At 44.9% G+C, this 18,749-nt stretch overlaps 1 protein-coding gene and 1 long non-coding RNA gene across 3 annotated transcripts in view; one reads left to right on the top strand and one right to left on the bottom strand.

Annotated features, from left to right (window-relative positions):
- NPAS3 (neuronal PAS domain protein 3) overlaps window positions 1-18,749 on the bottom strand; it is an 817,945-nt gene that overhangs the window by 5,775 nt on the left and 793,421 nt on the right. For both annotated transcript variants that reach the window (XM_087859047.1, XM_087859046.1), the window contains 3 exons: window positions 18,027-18,133; window positions 4,000-4,147; window positions 395-519 (listed from right to left, as the gene is read on the bottom strand). In XM_087859047.1, coding sequence (XP_087715173.1) covers window positions 395-519; window positions 4,000-4,147; window positions 18,027-18,133 — 380 coding nt within the window. The remainder of the gene's footprint in view (window positions 1-394; window positions 520-3,999; window positions 4,148-18,026; window positions 18,134-18,749) is intronic.
- LOC148107109 (uncharacterized) overlaps window positions 1-18,749 on the top strand; it is a 246,574-nt gene that overhangs the window by 69,765 nt on the left and 158,060 nt on the right. The window lies entirely within an intron of this gene.

Below are 18,749 nucleotides of genomic sequence, written 5' to 3'. Positions count from 1 at the left end.
TCTGGTAAAGAGGCCAAAGCTAGCAAGGGGGTCAGGGCAGGATTCCTTCTGTGTGGCCAATGGAGGGCCGACATGGAGTGGCCACTTAATCGGTCTCTCTCTCTGTATATTTGTGTACATGTAGCTTGTACACATGCATATGTTTATATGTACATGGCACACATGCATGTATAGATACCATATATGTATGCGTATATACACATGTGTACACAGATGTATGTGGTGGTACGTAAACACACGTGTGCAGAGAAAGACGCAGTATCAACTTGATGGGACTTGTGTCTCTGTATCCGATGGAACCGTGGCTCTGCTCTGATAGCCGCCTCGGCCACAGCCCACCCCTCGCGTTTGGACAGGCAAGCCGTGAGCGCAGAACATGGAGAAGGAGGAATACCTGTAATACCTGAGGTATCTTTAGAGTCTGATTCAGAGTCGGATGTCTCCGAAGATTCCGAAGTTTTCTCCGGCAGGTGGGGGAGCTGTGCGATATCCATGGGTGTGTCCTTGTACTCGGGATTGCTGCGGGGGAGGGAGGCATTCATCAGGAGGGCAGACACCCATTCTCGATGGTCTGCTTTTGACCATCTTCTCCCCACTTCCTGGCCCCAAACCTCTGGAGTTGTGAGAGTTTAAAAGTCTCTTCGAGAAATCACCTTTCTCAGCAACTTATGGGACTTTTGCAGAAGCTGGGATTTCATGTGCCGGGGATACAGCTGCACCCTGCCACAATGGCTGAATACCCAAATGCCACAGGAAAGCCACTAAAAGGCTTTTAAATAATCAGGGAGCGCTGGGGGCCCGGGCACTGTGCTGCTTGACATTCCTCCCAGTCTGACACCTGGGGGGAAGGGAGGGTGAGAAGTACTCTCAGCTAAGCTTTCCCATGCCTCCTGGTGTGCCCTATCTTCCTTGGGCTCCTAATGAGTGCATTGCCTCAGTACCCTTGTCCTGGTTCCTTGATGGAGCTTCTCAGCTGTTCCGATGGCTCTAAAGCTACCGGAGGTGGGGGCGGTGGGCACAGCCCTCGGCACCTAATGATCTGACAGAGGCGCAGGTGCGCCTTGGGATGCGTGGATTATGGCTACTGAACTGTCAACACACCCATTACAATCATGTTTTCAGCCGCTCATGTGGTGTACACCTGTGGCTTGTTAAGCTGGGACCCTGATTGTAGTGGGGAGAGTCCCAGTGGGAGAGGCTCTAACAGAATGGATCTAACCCCATTTGCACAAATGTGCTTAATTTTTGTTCTATTTTTAATTCAGAAACAGGCCTCTTCTGGAAAAAAGAGTTGTGTTCGGTCAGTTTGCATTAGTTATCTTCTAGAAATGCCACTTCAAGGCCAGCCCAGTGTATGAGCAACCTGGGCTCCTGTCCTCTCAAGACACAAGGAAAGCCTCTTGCCCGGAAGCGGAAAAGGCCTCTTCCGCCCTCCATGCTGGCTGGCCAACCAGAGACGTACAAGAGACGATTACTGATCCGTTTGCCAATCCCTACTGTTTCAGTAGCTACTCTAAAACGGCCGGTGTCGCTCGGAGGGTTAATTCACTAAGATGGATTGTCAGGCATTTACGCCTTAGCGCGATTTAGCTTCAGTAGCAGGGCTTTCTCTCGATAATCAGATGAGACTAATGGTGGGAAGGTGGCCCTAGCGCTCACTCAGTCTCTGGACACTCTGGAGTCCCTGAGTCTACCAACACGTGAGGGAACAGGAAGAAGAGCAGTCATTTCACAACAGGGAAGGAGAGGCCTGAGTGGACCCAGAAGCGAGGGATTGTGAGGAGAGGGAGGTGGCATGAAAATATTGCTCATGGGAGAACAAAGGACAGGAATGTGGGAAAGAAAAACAAACTTCAGGAAGTTGCTCTTTTGCTAATATTCAATAGTTGCTATTTTGCCAGGGCCACGTTCTTTTCTTCTGGATCTTTAGCCTGTAGAAGTGATAGCGACAAATGGCAGATGTGGTTTCCTCTGCTGACACCCATCTGTATTTGTCTCCTTTGGTCCAGATGCACAGGGCTTCACAAGTCATTTGTCACCCAACTTGTAGCCTTTTATTGTTGAAGTCAGCTAAGTCTTTGGGTCAGCTGAGAGAGGTCTACCATGTTTGAGATTGAGGCTCTTCAGCCTGAAACCTGGTCTTTGGTACCCAAACTGCTTCCGTCCTCTCCCTATAGAATTAGATGGACTAGAAACACTGAACACTTAGGAGCTTGTATCCTTTGATCCCAGGCTAGATGGAGGGTGTTGATGCAAAATCTCATGGACCGACCTCCCCTTAACCCTTCTCATTGCCTCCATTTGGGGGCAGAGTAGGAAGTCATGAGACCCATGAAGCAGTAAGAAAGATCCAGACAAAAAGAAGTCTCCCTGAATAGGGAGTGGCAAGTGTATGGATGACTTCAGTACCCTATGTTACGTCAGCATGGGGGACAGGTGTCTTCTAGTCTGTGGTGTCCCTGTTACTAATGCATGATTTCTAATAGTAATGGGTCTCCTTGGCACAACACCATTTTTGACTAGCCAAGGAATGTTAATGCCACGGTACCTTATTCTATTTTCTCTGGCATGTGAGTTTTTCTAACCTGCCTTACACATAGCCACCGTTCCATAAACCTCTTGGTAAAGGATTCCTTGATATCAGAACCCATCTTGAGCATATCACAAACACAGGGGAAGGCTCGCGTGAAAAATCAGGCCTCCGAGAAAGCCACATTAAATACACATACTTGGACCTTTAGAGAGAATTAATGTAGAGTGGAAGAGGTCAAAAAAGGAAAAAGAAAGTAGATAAATGAAGACTGTTTTAAGTGGTGCACATTAAGGGCCCTCTAGAGCAATAATCATTAGTGTCTGATTGATATGCTATTGGTTCCAAGCGCATGTGTGCCTTCGAGTCCTCACCAACGTACGCGAACACACTCTGAAGGGTCAGCGTGCCGATGAGCCATGGCTGTCAGCATCTTGGCTCCATTTGGCTGTCTCAAAGAAAAATGGGATTCAGGTGCTCCCTGTCTAGATTATCAGCCAAAGGGCACCCACTTCCATTCATAAGACCTACTGGAAGCTTTCCTATTCAGACCACGTGTGGGTCCTACATGGTGGCTTTCAGCCAAAAGAAGCCAAAAACTGGAATGACAGTGGTGGGAGACAGCCAGGCTGCGAGCCTCCTGATTGTTTCAGGACAGGATCGGTGGAAGACCTCTTGGAAATTCTGCCCCCGAAAGCAGACCACCCAGGCTGTTGGTCTTGGTTTTCTTTTTGCTAGTTTGACTCCAAAGGCAGAAAGCAGATGAGAAAGGTGAGAGAAATGGGGTTGCAGACTCGAATTTAGGGAGCTGTTGAGCCTGGCCTCATTTATGGATGTCAATTTGAGGGCACATTAAGCTAGCCGTAAAACTAGACTGAGGCCACATGGCATCAGACACGAGAAGATTGCTTTCATTTATACACTGACACTGCCTTAATCCTGGCAAAGCAGCTCACTTGGCTTACCAAAACTTGAACGCCTCAGGAATCCAATGCGGTGGAATATGCTTAAGGTTTCAAAGGGATGGAACACAGGGGGGATATATGAACCCTGCCCCTTCCTCCCCGTTCTCTTTTACTTAATTTTCTAAGGGACCGGAATGCATGAGCGTAGGTTGACGGGCGGGGAGAAGCAGGTGCTTTTTGGATGCTTCATCTGTAGGCAGAAGTCTGTAATTTTTTTTTTTCCCTAGCCTGAACATTGGTGGGGGAAACCAAAGCAACTTCTGCAGAGCTGCCCAAATGTTGACAGACCAAGAATTACTGAAAATGTTGTGAATCTGCCCTGGACGTCCCCTCCAACATAGCTCTGATCTTTTCATATTTCTTTGAGTCTGTGGAAGGAAAAGCAGAATTTCCACATAATTCCACACCGGATACTGCCAAAAGATAATAAAACATGTCAGCTATTAACCATGGGCTGCATATTTTAAAACTGACAGGGAAATGAAAAAGAATTAGAAAATATACCTAAGAAGATAATTCACCCAGATGATATTCTTCTCATTTGCGTTCTTGGCATTAATAGCGATGGTGGCGCTAGACTGTATCCAAATATATCCTCCGTTCTTCTGCATCCAGCGGTAGTACTTCGTCACACACTGGCCCTTATTCAGCACTGGGGGTAAACACAAAACAAAACAGAAGGCATTGTGTACTAAGACGGGGACCAAATGATTATTATCTTGGTAAAACGGCAAGCTTAGAAAGGGGGAGGTCCTGCACTAAGCCAGGGGTGCCCTTCTGTAAGCTTAATGTAGAATGCCATTAGTAGGACAAATAAAATCAACAATTCAGTGGAGCGAGGGCTACTAGCATTTGTAGCAAGACTTTATTCCGTTTTGGGCAGCCATGGTGTGAAAGGAAGAATAAAAGGACTACAAATCTTGTTGGCTCACAGAATACCTAATGTGGTGTGGATATTGTCAATGGGTTTGACGTCAGACGCTAACAAAGGAAAATCTGTATGTGATTTATTCATAGCTGCGAGGTAGATCTCTTTGAGATCCCAGATATTTGAATGGTTCCGAAGATGCTTTACCCCTGTCTTTGATCATTTCACCTCAGTGCAAGCAATATCAACCAGTGTCCTCATACATCTGTTCCTTTTGATCTTGTCGAACAGAATTTATAGTCCGTGTATGAACGAAATTTACATTGGTCAGTCAGGGGGAATTCTGGTGAGACTTTACTGACTGTTGGAGCAAAATAAATCCCCCGACCAAGTCAGAGAGAAACTCTGGCCTAAGGGAGGCACAGAATTGACTTGGCTAGAGCCAAACAGAGTGACAGCTCCACACAGGCTCTGAAATATGGCCCCAAATGAAGGAACAAGTAAAAACAATCAGTAATGTGAAACGGTGCCATTAAATACCCAGTGAAGGAGAGCTTTAAAATGCAGATGTTAAAAATGATACTTTAACCAAAATCTTGCCAAGTTGAAATTGATTTGATTTGTATCTGGGTACTCCTGAGCTAGTAAAAGGGGAAAGTGCAGTAAATCATCCCCTGAAATAAAGTGCTATGGAAAGGAATGGTTTAAAAGGATACCGGAAATGTGCAAAACCTGCTGTTATTACTTGGCTAGGGATCGCAGCGACTCCACACCCCCGAAAGTGCGCCAGCTGGTTGGCCACTAGAGGGCAGTGTGCACTCGTCCACGTTGCCCACTTTTTGGCATGTCCTTGTCTCCGTCTGCTAAAATGAAAAACCTCTAACTGCTGTAATAAATTTGGCTAAATTAGCTGCTAAATGGTTATCTCAAGTAATATGTATTTGCATTAATCATCTTGCTCTAAACCAGAACAAGCCAGAGTCCTAAAGACGTAGTAAATTCATATTGTCCATTTAATTACGGCTAATAAGTGCTTCATATACAATAGTTTCATGAAGTACATTTTGATTTTTTTGGGGGGGGGGTTGGATGAGTAAAGGGAAGTCACTTTGGAAAAGAGCCGTGTCTGAAGGCTGCTGAAGCTCACCCAGGCCACTCTTCCTGGCTCCAAAAGTGATCACAAGTCCCCCTCCGCGTCTTACGTTCCTCAACAGAGGAGCTCCAGTGTCTTCCTCCCATTCTCCCTTTGCCTCACAACGCACTCAGTGGATGGTTGGAAAATGTAATAATTATGTCTTCACAGTTGCTTGAGAAAGATTTGCTTTGATGAGTGCTTCACATAGTGGCAAGCTCTGTTCTGAAACTGTTCAGCAGTTTAGGGTATCTCTAAGGCCCGGAACTGTCCTCTTCTCTTGGTGGCGGGGCTCCACAGGTAGCATTGTACTCGCCTTTTGTAGGCAATTGTAAGTTCTGCCATTCTGCACGCGCGGCTTCCCAGGCTACAAAACTGCGTGGTGAAGCTGAAAGCAGTAAAATACTAACTCTGCCGTACAGCTCCTCTGTCAAACCGCTGTTGCATGCAACAAGATGTGCTTTTATTCAAATCCTCTCAACCTGGTTAACTATTAATAGAGGAAGGACGGGTTATGAAATTCTGCCCACTATTTTCACAGAGAGAAACTTAGCGCGCCCCAGTTGGCGATTGGTGTATAATTCCGTCTGCTGTGTCTCTGGACTAAGGAACGACTGCAAATGGATCTAGTATTTTTTAACGAGGGCAGAGACAAAGAGGCGCCTTTTTGGAGTCTCACAGGAAGAAAAACTTGGGATGGTAGACCAGATCAGCCCAGCCCGGCGGGGGATTCCGGGCTGGGCTTTGACCATACGTAGGCAAAATTAAAAAAAAAAAAAAAAAAAAAAAAAAGAATTATCCCCAGGATACAGTGCATAGAAAGGGGGAAAAGTGAGAAAGGAATTTTAAAGTTAAGTTAGAATTTGCAGAATCAACATAAGGATCCCCCCTCCTGCCCATTCCTTATAATACTTTCTCTTACTTAAAAACAAAGAAAATCTCAATTCTGAAATGCATAGCTAGCAAAACATCGGCCTCCTCCGTGAGCTCCACGTATGTGCCGGGAAAGGGACTGAAAGACTCATGTGGTGTCGTCTTTTGGAGCTAAGGCAACATGACTCTGTTTCCCGAGAATAAATACAGATTTATTAGGGCCCCATAATGCAGCCTTCTTCATCACCCAGGCCAAGGGCCATCTAGCAAAGAGAGGAGACCTACCTGAGAGAGGCAGGCTTGCTGCATGTTCCTGTCACGTGCTTGTGGAAGGACTGCTGAGGAAGGGGGCCCCCTCTGGCTCCCTGGGGAGTCAGGCAGCTCCCCGAGTGCCTTAACTTGCTTTGGTCAATGCCACAAAGCAGGTCTGGGAGCCCGTCGAGGTCAGTGGGACAAAACAAGTTTCACCTCATCCCTTCATTTGCCCTGGGCCAGCCTGACACACGGTTCTGAAGAGGTGAAGGTACATTCTGGCCTGGACGCCGATCTGGGCTCTTTCCTGAGGACTAGTATTTTCTGAACGCGACCTCCATGTGTCAGTGGGAAGCCAGACAGTGAGAGAGAAGGTACTGAGTTAGCTTCCACGACAGCAGGATGTGGGGACCAAAATACTGCCCTCGTTGTTTCTGACATCCCATAAAAAGAAGTCACAGTGGAATTTTGCTTCTTTTAAAACGAACAAGGAATAATTTCTGCTTGGGGTTCTAGAATATAAATTTATGACTTTGGGATGAAGCTTCTTTCTTCAAAAAAAAAAAAAAATCATACTGGCAAATCAGTTGGATCATTCCAGCTGCGCCAGAGGCAGGATCTGACAGCTTTTCCTGAGCTCATGTGGTCCTAATCAGCTCAAGAAGAAAAGCCACCTTGGTGCCAGTTTGAAAGGGATTTTTAGTTTGTAATAAATTAGACAACTTGAAAAAACACAAAAACTTTTTCGTTTTAATCCAGTGGCTGTTGTTTTTATTTGTGAGTTTTAGCTTTAGATAATGGAGAGAAATGAGAGAATGTTTGTGTCAGGCAATTTCCTAAAATCCCCTTTGTGGGGAAAATCCGAAAAAAGCATGATGTAAGTTACTTGATATGGAAGTCCTTAAAAAATAGCTAATTGTCCCTCGGAAAGAGATACATAATCATCAGACCAATGAGCTGCAGACTACGTTCACAACAATGTGCTCAAACGCTAAAGAGAGGAAGCAGAGAAAGCAAACTGATGTGTGGGTCGTATTTTTAGCTTTCTACCGTGACACGGTCTGAGTACGTTCAACACATAACCTGGCATCTTCTCTTAGATTTATCTCAAAGTTTCCTTTTTGGTGTCCCAAAGTTTTGGTAGAGCGGCCCGTGTGCCCCTCACTGGATTCACCGGTCACATCACAACATATCTAGAATGAGGTCTTTTAGGTTGTGCCGTAGGAATCAGTTTTATTGAAGGCTCTCGCAACATTTCGATGGCCTTTACTGAGATCATACAGGGTAATCGTGAGGATATCGGGAGGGTGGATCCGTGTGTCCCAGGTTCACTGACCATCTCGAGCGGTCCCAGGTACCTTTCTGAGCGCCTCTGCTACACGCGAGAACTTGTTTTAGTCTGAAGTCTAGGGCGTAACCAATTTGTTCTTGGCTGCTATTCCTCTGAGGAGAACCAAGAAGCTGTCATCAGCTCCACCCCGCGTTGCCAGCTAAAGGTGCCTTTGAATTACAGGCTGTGCTCTTCAGAGGACAGAGGTGACCCCACATTTGTGAGAAGAATGTAACAGAGATGTAAATCCTCCTGGTTGAACTGTTCCAGTTCTGCTCATCTGACAATTTTTGGCTATTGGAATCAAAATTCCCTCCCCCCCCCCCATTGTGAAGGGAGTGACCAATACAATTCAGTCAAAAGAAAACCACAGGGAGCTTCCTTCCATCTTAGGACATGTGAGCGGTTACGTCAAAGACACACTTCCCCCACAAAAGACTGGATGCTCGGTGTTATTGAATAGCTTTTAGAAATGTCACCTGGCCTCTTGGTTTGAGCTTAGTGGTAGGCATCCAAGAAATGTCCTGCCTGCGGAGGAGAACTCCTGCCCTCCTCACCCTGATGAACTCTTGCTGAAGCACACGTCCATGGCTCTGCGCACAGTCACCCACAGAGGGATTTCCGTTTTCCTTGGGAAAACTTTGTCCCCAGAAATAGACCGATGATTGAAAGGACATAAAGGAAGCCTGTGTCTGTGGCAGGAGCATAATTCTGTTAGTAAATCAAAACAAATCAGTACAAGTTTGCCTTCAGAAATATGGAGAAAAAAAGAGAACATGGTCTCTTCCTGTTGGGGCTGTTCTACCAAATCAAAGCCAAAGATTCTAAATAGTGAGTTACTTGTGTCTTAAAAAGAAGGAAGCAGTCTAATTCAGTTTGAAGAGGAGATGGAGAACACATATCAAAAGCGGTCTTTTAGCGAAGTGTCTCACAAAAGGACATTTTAGGGGTTTGCATATGCATTAAAAAGCTGCAATACTTGGCGTATTCAGGTAAGTATAGAATAAATAGGAAATGGTGAGCTCATCGGAGACCGCACACTTCACATTCACCCAGCTGAACAAAGAGCTTCATTATCGTCATGGCGATACGAGGACGCATCTGCGCCGCCATTCACCCCTCCGTGAGGTACCTTCAGCCGTGGCTGCAGAGAATGGAGAGGGGGTGCTTTCTCTCAGGAACTCAAGTATTTCTGAACCCACTAATGTGGAGAGCGTGCAAGTAAGGGGGGAGTGTGCCAGAATCACACCTTTCTACTTAATACCACAGTTGGGTGCTTAGCTGGAGCCACTGGTTTTCTCTCTACATTCACAAAACTGGCAGATGAAACATGAAAAAGAATACTGGCTCTTTAATCTCTGCTTCTCCACCTAAGGCCCAAGGCAGGCTGACAGGGAACTTCATTCTGGAAACAGGACTTTTTTTTTTTTTTTTTAAATTCTGGATTACTTTTTCCTCTGCTTTTGAAAACTGTGGGCTATAGGGGAATGAACCTGACATAGACTTAAAACAGGAACAAGTTTCTTTATCTAAAAGTTATAGTCCTTGATGCTCACAGGAAGGTCATTTTCAAAACCCACAGGAGAAACAGCATTAGAGGCAGAAACTGTGCATTAAGGGCTTTATTTACTTGCAGTACAGACAGTTTTTCATTTAGAGCCGCTCATAGGATCAACCAAGGCTTTGATGCCGCGCAGACTTTCCTATAGATTTTGCAATTAGTGAGCTGGATGTCCTAAATAGCAGGCATGCACAAATTGGTTTTTAGTTTTTGTGTGAATCTATGGGCCGAGCAATATTTGGTAAAGTTTAATGATATCTGATACTCAACGTGAGTTACGAGCTTGAGGACAGAAGACCTGTGGATGCTCTGTGAATGACTATGCATCATCTATGGATTTCCCCCCTAATACGCTAATGACAGGCCCTGCTTGAATCGCTATCTGTGTGATTTATAACCTCAGAAGAGGTTTTTTCCTATACCACTGCCAATTGATAGATTTTTATTAACTGCTAATATTGAATCATGCAGAAAACTTTTCATTGATTTAGGACACATCAATTTGTTAAGTTTAAAAAATAAATTCCTCTTTTCTTCGTGATAACGTACTGAATTGGAGACCAAGGCTTTAAACACTGACGGTATCATGTTCTAGGATGGGAAAAACCAGTGATGGTCGGCATGAGTGACATTTGAGATCTCAGATTTTTTTTCGAGCTGTTTTCAGTTCAGCCGGAGTTTCTGTACCACTCATTCCCACCCTTCTTGACCTAAAACAGTTAAGGACAGGGTATTTCTTAGCCCTTACACTTTGTTGATGGAGGGTGGGGGGTGGGGATTTGCCATATAAAGGGAAGCAGTTAACGCTTTAGCAGGGAATTGAGAAAACTTGATGGCTAGGGAATGAGGGAAATGGTGGATTTATTCACTCATTCAATAAATATTCTTTTGAGTGCCTACTTACCCCGTGCCAGGTACTGGGGGATCTCAAAGTATGCAAAAATTGGTCATGGGCCTGTCCGCCTATTCGTCTCAGTCACGTAATTCCATTCCCTTACCAGTGATTGGTTTAAGTTTGGAATATGGTGAAAGAGTGGACAGTGAGACCCATAGGGAGGTCTCTCTCGTTGGGAGTTATTGGGGACGTTTTCTTCATTCTGAAACTAGGACTTACCTTGATTTCCCTTTCTCTGGGAGACAGATACTTAACAATTTTCACCAAGAAACTTATAACTGTGATAACTCTTACAGAAAGTGGGATGAGGGTCTAAAGCACGGGGGTCTGATCTGGCTTGTGTGAATTCTTCACCTCCTTTTAAAAATGAAGTACTGGGCAAGGTTAAGCTGGAACGTAGGGAGAACTAAAAAAAGGTAGAAGGATGAGGTTGGATATTTGCCTCAGGTTTATTTTATATCTCTCGTGGATCCTGTGTTTCTGGATGAGGTCATTTTATGAAGTCCGCTAAACATCTTTAACAAGAAATCTATAAGTGGTGAGGCATAGGTTCAGAGAAACGAGTGTTTGGCAAAATCAGGAAAATTTAAGGAGCCCAGACAAATGTCATTTGTTCACCTGTTGTGTAGATTTTCAGAAATCCAAAGACTTTGTTGTGAAAACGTGTCAGATTCTGCCAGATAGCAGTCACTGTGGCTTGTCCACTGCACGGCCATTCCTTTTTTTTCCAGTTTTATTTAGAAATAATGGACATACGCCACTGTGTGCATTTGAACACACAGCACGATGGTTTCATTTACATATATTATGACACAATGACCACAGATAGGGTCAGCTAACCTTCATCTTCTCATGTAGGTAAAAGAAGAAGGGAAAAGAAGGATAAAGGAGGAACATGTGCTCCTTGGGAGCTCTCAGGATCGACTCTCAACCACTTTCCTATAGACCCTGTGGCAGTATGAGCTGCAGTTGTCATGGCGGGAAGGGAGCTGCTCTTCTAGCCCTTCTTCCTGGATCAGGGAACCTTCCCGAGTCCAGGGGGACAAGCGTTGATTATGTAAGCCAGGCATGGTCACTGCATCCAGTGTGTGGCTCAGGCTTGGGCCCTTGATGCAATGCTGGACAATGAGACTTGGGGGGGGGGGCTGTCTCCTGGAGGGCCCCGGCAAGTATTTCCTTTCAAAAACGAACACGACGTAGTGACTGGCTCTTTCCTGACTCCGGACGTTGTCTTGTGAGGGACTGGGGATGCGCAGTGCCACAGCTATCTTTTGGTCGTGAAGAGAAACCGAAGACGATTACAGAAGAAGTTTAAGTCATGGGTTTTCTGTCACCTGTAACTGGATGCATTCTAGTAGACGTGCCCCACCAAAAATTCTAGGAAGCCGGAGGGCATGCGGAGTTCACGAACAGGTTCAAATGACCTGATCCTTAACGCTAAATTTATGGAAAAACCATTGTATGCTAAACACATACACAGATTAAAACCCTATGCCCCTCATTTGTGTTAAACAAGGAAAAGTTTGAGCGGTTTTTTTTTTTTTTTTGAGATAGGCAAGGTGTCATTAAATCAACGTTTTAAGGAAAAGCAGTTATAAAACATATACTAGCGTTTTGTTCTTAATCTTGTATAAAGTACAAGAGGTGATGGAACTGATTTTATTTCGGCTGATTAGGTTAAAAATGGATGTCTTAGAAGTATTTTTTTTCCCCTGATCATGTTTTATAAGAGCAATGGGGGTTAGTTTCTCTCAAATATCAGGTATTCCTTTTTATGATAATAAAAGCAGCTACTAATTGAAATAGTAACAAGGAAAAGCCCAGGGATCTACATTAGGTTTGTATTAGAATATATCCATGCCACCGAAGTTCCAGAGGGCTGACTCCCTGGGCAGAGAGGAAAGGTGGTGTGTTGCTGTATTCTGTGTCCTTTTATGCTCTTCTAAGCCTGGAATGTCCCTGACCCTTCACCTCTGCCCATCTCCTGCCACCGTGGCTTCTTGCCATCCTCTTTCAAGTTCCAGGGCAGATGTGGTATCTCTGGAACTTCTTGCCCTCCCTTGTTGCCCTGCGCCACCCCCCTTCCCCCCCCCTCCCCAAGTCTCTGGGATTTCTGTGTTTTATCCATCTCAATAGTCCTCATTTGATGTTCCCTTTGCAAAATTGGTTGTTTTCATGCTATCTTCCCTCCTAGCATGTAAGCTTCTGGACGGTACAGACCACATCTTAGTTATTGTTGAAACCTTCCTGCCATACCACAAAGCTTTGCATACAGTAAGTACTCACAGACGTTAGATGAACTTGAACAGGGAAAATGTTACTGTTTGTATTCACACATGCTACGAGTACCTGGAAAAATACTAACCTGGGGAAACAAACGAAAGACCTCCTCTTGCTTACCAGTTGGCTGCTACCTCTGTTTATACTCCATTAGCTTTCTCCACTGATGTTCAAAACCTTACACCTTTGTGAAGAAGTCCATCTCTTTATCAAGTAACCACATACTCGCTTCATTTGAACACTGGCTGAGATACCCTCAGAGCCAATTCGCTACTTACATTTCACTAGTAATCACAGAATTCATCCAGCTGGAGGGCAGTATGAAGCCCCTAAGACTGTTTGTATTTACTAACTTCATGCACAAGAATGCCTTCGAAATACTAGTGTAAGTCAGTCCTCAAACATTAACCGGAACGGGGGTCCGCTGGGGATCTGGTTAACGGCCGAGCGGGACTCAGGGAGCTGGGGAGGCATTTCTATAACGCAGCGGAGTACGGACGCTCAGCTGCTAGTTAGGCCCTGGCTGCTCTCTGTTCCCTCTGTGCCTGCCTTTGGACTGGAAAAGCCAAAATCAGTACTTTCCCAAAGGCGGGGGGGAGATGAAAATAATACCAGTCATTCACTTCTGCATAAAACCCTGACTTTGTCTCCTTGCGACAGTCTTTTTCGGTTAACGGACAGGCACACGGCGCAGGCCGACGTGGCTTCTGAAAAGAGTCTGACGTGGTAGCTGTTACATGCACCTTCTTTCAGGGGCATTTTCCTATTCATACGGAAGAAGAGGAAAAACTCATTTGCCTTGGGAAAAAGTCCAGCCAATGATTGGGTCGTAGCTAAATCCCTCAAGGCCCAGCCCTGAAAAGGGCTAAGATCAGAGACTAGAAAGAAGTCCCCTGTGCTGTTTGCACTTGGCCCACCCACCAAACCTTGCGGCTTCCTTTCTCCCCCCACCGCAGCTTCCTTTACTGTGTGCGGTAGCTGCAGACCCAGATCAACAATTAAATTCCCCCTTTGTTTGCGTGGCAGATGACAAATGCATGGAGGACATCTTGTGTTTCCGAGGCAGGCAGGGCACTTACATTGATTGATGCTCGGTTGTGGAAAAAAATGAGCTGGGAAGGAATTACAATGGAGGGCCTGCAGACTGGAAGGGGATATACTAATTAGTCCTGCATTAAGCAGTCGGCTTGCATTTGGCGATGAGACGCCTTCAGGAGGGAAGTGTAGGGGTTATTGATGCAAAACAGCGTGCGATGCATTCTGCCAGGTAGCTGTGCATGACTTTTGTGAAGAAGGATAAAATTTTGTAATTAAGAAATAAAGGCTGAGGCTAATGTACTTCTTTTTTTTTTTATACATCCCCCAAATATATTGGTTAGGCCACGCTTTTTAATGCCACAAGATCTCGCAGAGAAGCTGCAAGTCCTTCTGTCTTTGTGAAAGAACTCTTCCAGGGTTTCTTCATCCTGGGAAAGGTCCTAGGAAGGGAAAACTGCTATCACTTCAAGCTTCCTGGCTCCCTTTCCTTGACAGTCCCACAGCTGCAGAGCCTCGAGCCTTGCTAGTGGAGCCCAACATTACAGAGGGAAGGGAAGGCCCCCTCGGTCAGTCTGTCTAGGTTTTAGAGGGTTGCTCATTTGACCTGGAAAGGACCCCAGGGATATCTCAAGACAAATTCAGCAACTTCTGCAGACAAAGGGCTGGATTAAACGGGACAGATGAGAAGTGCAAAAGCCGTTTCTCCGTTTGGTTTAGCATTCGCGGTCCGCCCTTCTGTATTTGGGCCACCAGCAGAGGTAGAGTAGTAGATGGCTGCGTTGTTCTCGAATGCTCGAGCTAACTGGGGCGTCAGACTCGAGGGAGACCTGACTGGTCGGTCATCTGGAGGTCAGCACCTCCTGAGCAGTGGCGAGCTGGAGCCTGATAGGCAAAGATGCTCAAAGAATTGCTTGTATGAGTAGTTGAAAATTCAAACCTCGAAATGTTGATTGGGTCAGTTCGGCCCAGAGAATCAGTGAAATTGGGTTCAATGACTCCAGTAAGGTGGCGTAAGGAAAAAAAAAATCACAGAGGTCTTTGGTCACAGTGTGAAAGAAGAGGTCCTACAACCCCCTTGGTTTTAGAACCCCAGTATAATTTCACTCACCCACCATGTTGGTATAGATAATGCGATTCTTAGTGATTCTTTATGTTGAAAGCCAGTGAACTATCAGGCGTCTCATGTTAACTTAGTGGGAGAGTGAATGGTCCAAAGTTCTTGGTTCAACTGATGAAAGTTGTCAGTTCCTGATGCAGCTGAGATTCCCTTTTACTTTTCTTATTCTAGAGACAAGTTCATCTATGGATTTACAGATGCCTATGCTAGGAAAAAGATATAAGTGATAAAGATAGCATTTTGAGTTATCAAAGACTACGGAGTCTTTTTTTTTTTAAAGTTTTATCTGTAAACTGGAGCATAAGACAGATATCAAAATATCAGAAATATTATCAGATGGCTAAAACCTGTCTTTCATGCACAGAAACAGGAATTGTGCCAATAGCCGTAGGCAGAAAAGCTAAATAGTGAATGTGGTTTATTTTTTAACCATCCCTTTGTTTTAGAATTCTATCTTATTCTCGAGCTGATTCTATGTCACCATGACCTTCTCTTGCCAAGAAGGTGCAGTCGAGGCATCCTTCAGTAACAGCCTAGGGCCTTGGACAAGCAAGATGCTGTGCTGGCTTTCTGCCTTCTCTCCCAGTGTTTACACAACCAAGACTTATTACATGCTCTGTCATTTTGTTACTGGGCTGGCTTTGGTTTGAGAATTAGGTAAACATCAGACATTCCATCACACAATTTTAGACTCAATCTTACTTTATAATGATGTTAATGTTTATTGTACAAAGCGAGATGCATTTGTATATTTTAGCATTTTCTTTCAGTCACAGAATGCAAAACCTGACATTGGCTTCGGTTAGATTTGTGTGTGTGTGTGTGTGTGTGTGTGTGTGTGTGTGATTGAAGATATCAAGCACTACAAGAACGCCGAAATTTCAATCTGATTAGGATCAAAATTCTTCAGGATCAAAACACTCCTTTTCCTCCCCCTACAGTTTTACTAATTGTGTGCTACTTGACATTGTAGAGTTATTCCACAGCATGATAGCTAAATATGTGAAGTGTATTTTACTGTGCAGAATTATCAGCTCATTTTATTTGTTTTTCATGTGTTTGAGGTTATTAAAAGAACTTAAAATTAGAAGTCGTGTGTATGAGTTGAAAGAGTGAACTCAATCTTTGTTAGTGGGCTGAATCATAAAGCAAAAGCCAGTATGTCAATATCGAGTAATGAAAAAAATCACAGAATTTAAAAGCATACCTTCTCTGTTTATTAGTTGGCACGATACCAGAAAAATTAGGCGACTAGCACAATAGTGAATGGCAGAGTTGTTTATTTTCAGCGCTCTCAAATTATTCTGGTTACTGAAAATGACATAAAAGTAGATCGGAAAGAATGGCATCACACATATTTGTTGGAGACCTTTGCTTCATGGGAAGAAATGAACTGCCCTAGCTCACTGTTCCTGAGGAATTGTGTTTCTTCAAGCTGTAAATCAAATCCCAGAGAGATAGCATGACGTTTTCCAAATAATAACTGAGGATGACATAGTTCTTTTTGTCAGCACTGGGTTTCTGAAGTTAGACCTCAATTAAGATTCCAAAATGAAAAAGCACCCTTCTCTCCCCACACACATGGTCCATGACAGTGTCCTCGAAACAATATATTCATTTTTAAAGCCTGGATCTCTGGCACATATTGGTCCAAAAACATATTCAGAGCTTTCTCCAAAGGTCCCGATTTTTTCCTCCATCTTCTCTAAATTCCCAGCTACAAAGAACCTGATGTTTCTTTTCAGGAAACAGCATCATTTCTCCCCCCAATTAATTGAAGAGCCATCTGCTTTTGTGATGCACAACACCCATTCGTTCTCAGCAACAAGTGTGTTCCCTAAGTCCCTGGTGTGCAATACCAAGGCACGCGCTCGTTGCTGGGAGTCGAGTCTGCCAGAGAGCAGCCTTGCAGGCAGCCTTTTCCCGGAGACGTGATCTATACGAAATTTGACACTGAACTTGGTCCCATGTCAGTGCTGCTAATGCAGGGTTAAAAAGTACAAGATGCTCACACTCGGAGCCTCTGCCTGGCTGACTGTCTTGCCATTATGCTTTTGAAGATGTGAGTTTAAAACGAGCAAATAACTGCAAAGAGCAGGAAAGACCTGAGATAGCTCCCCTCAGCCACGACAAGAGAGGGGAGAGGAGGTAAATACAGACGCCACCTGGCTAGTGTTGCTACAGGAAAACTTGACCGTCAAGCTGGAGTTTCTCATTTGTGGCACCTCGCATGTATTTAAAACCGGGGTTCAGAACGGGGTTTAGAACCTTCTAGGAAGACGAGCTCGTTGGGCCCTCATCTTTTAGGAAGAAGAGTCTATTGATCGGTCGTCAAAAGGACCTCTAGTTGGAAAGGGGGCAGCCTCTTCCTAAGAGGTTCCGCAGACCAGTACCTCGTGGCTTACGGGACTGTCAGAGCCCTCCCACACACGGTGGCAACAGCCCACTGGGTTTGATGAGGGAAGGCTGTGTGGGACATGGTGTGGGTTTCTGCTCAGACCAGGCCAGAACACGGTTGGACCTTCTGTCTTTAAATGCCAAGAAAGGCGCCTCGGAGGTCAGCTTGTGAATCAGGAGCTGGGAATGAGACTCCGAGAGCTGAGTTTCTCTCTCCCAGCAGTTGGGGGATGGAGGTGTCTGTTCCTCTGAATAACCCCCTTTCCAGAAATACACTGAAAAGATGTCGCCTTTGAGAGGGGCTGTGTCCACACCATGTGCTCTGCCCCTATGCCCCGGCTTCCCCTTGCCCCAGTTTTGCGGTCAGTCAAGTAGGAATTGCTATAGGCGCTGGTCTATTTGAACTTGTCTTCTCCCACATAGATCTTGAAACAGAGACCACAAATTTCAGAGTGGATCTCACTCTCTAGAAAATAAAAGGGTCAAGAAAGCACTTAAGGCAACGCTTCCCCCATCACTTTATGGGAGAGAGAGCACAAGCGAGCACAAGCGAGCACAAAATCCCGGGCAAGGGCCTAAAGATCCAGCAGTTTCTCTGGACCTGAGTTCCAACTTTCAATCGAATTCCAACACGAGTTGAGTGATTTCTGTCTCACTGTTTCTCTCTGCGCGCACGGTCATCTCACATGTATGCACGAGACATGAAGGGGGCGATCAGCGCTGAAACCAAACAAGCATCAGAGAGAGAGGACACCAGCCAGGCTGTTCGCACGCCCAGGGGTACTTACGGTCCAGGTGACTGTGCCTGATGCCCTCGACGTCTTCGGCGTGGATGAAATGATAGCATCTCTTTCCTACGATGTCTACAGGGGTCAGGTCCATGTAATCACTGATCCTGCAGAGAGAAGAACACAGGCCGGAATTCAGAAGGGGGGAAGTGCAGAAATTGTTAAATGGCTTAGAAACAAGTCTCCTTACAGTTTTTGTTATACTGGGGTACCCGCCAGGGAAAAGGGAAAGCCCTTACGGATAGACAAGATCATTTCTTTCACGGATATCGGACTTTTTCAAAAGTAGGAAATGTGCTGGACCCAGCAACTGTGTTTAATGAGACAGGTTTTTTCTTTTTTTTGGCATCAGAATACACATTTGGACAACACAATTCCAGGAAATTATTGAGAATCAGTAACAATGCGAGATCCTCATTAGAGGCCAAGATAATTCAAGGTTACATAATAAAATAAAAACATGTTATGTTGATACCAAATGATTAGAGACACCTTTCATTTAAACAGATTGGTCTTCTATTGGGTATTTCCATGAAAAAGGGCTTCAACTGCTTCTTGGCACAAAGTCCAAATTGGCATTCAAGGGATATAATTTAAATGCTGAGACATACAGATGCCTGGGGGTATTATCTTTTTCAGTCTTAGTCATCTGGGAGCTCGGCTTTCACTCCTGGCCCTTTTAACTCGTACTTTGTGGTGGATTCCACACAGAAACTTTTAAAC

Source organism: Ursus americanus, chromosome 35 (assembly GCF_024610735.1).
Source record: "Ursus americanus isolate L20-20 chromosome 35, mUrsAme1.1.p, whole genome shotgun sequence".
Taxonomy (NCBI): domain Eukaryota; kingdom Metazoa; phylum Chordata; class Mammalia; order Carnivora; family Ursidae; genus Ursus; species Ursus americanus.
This window is presented reverse-complemented; position numbering and strand designations above follow the sequence as displayed.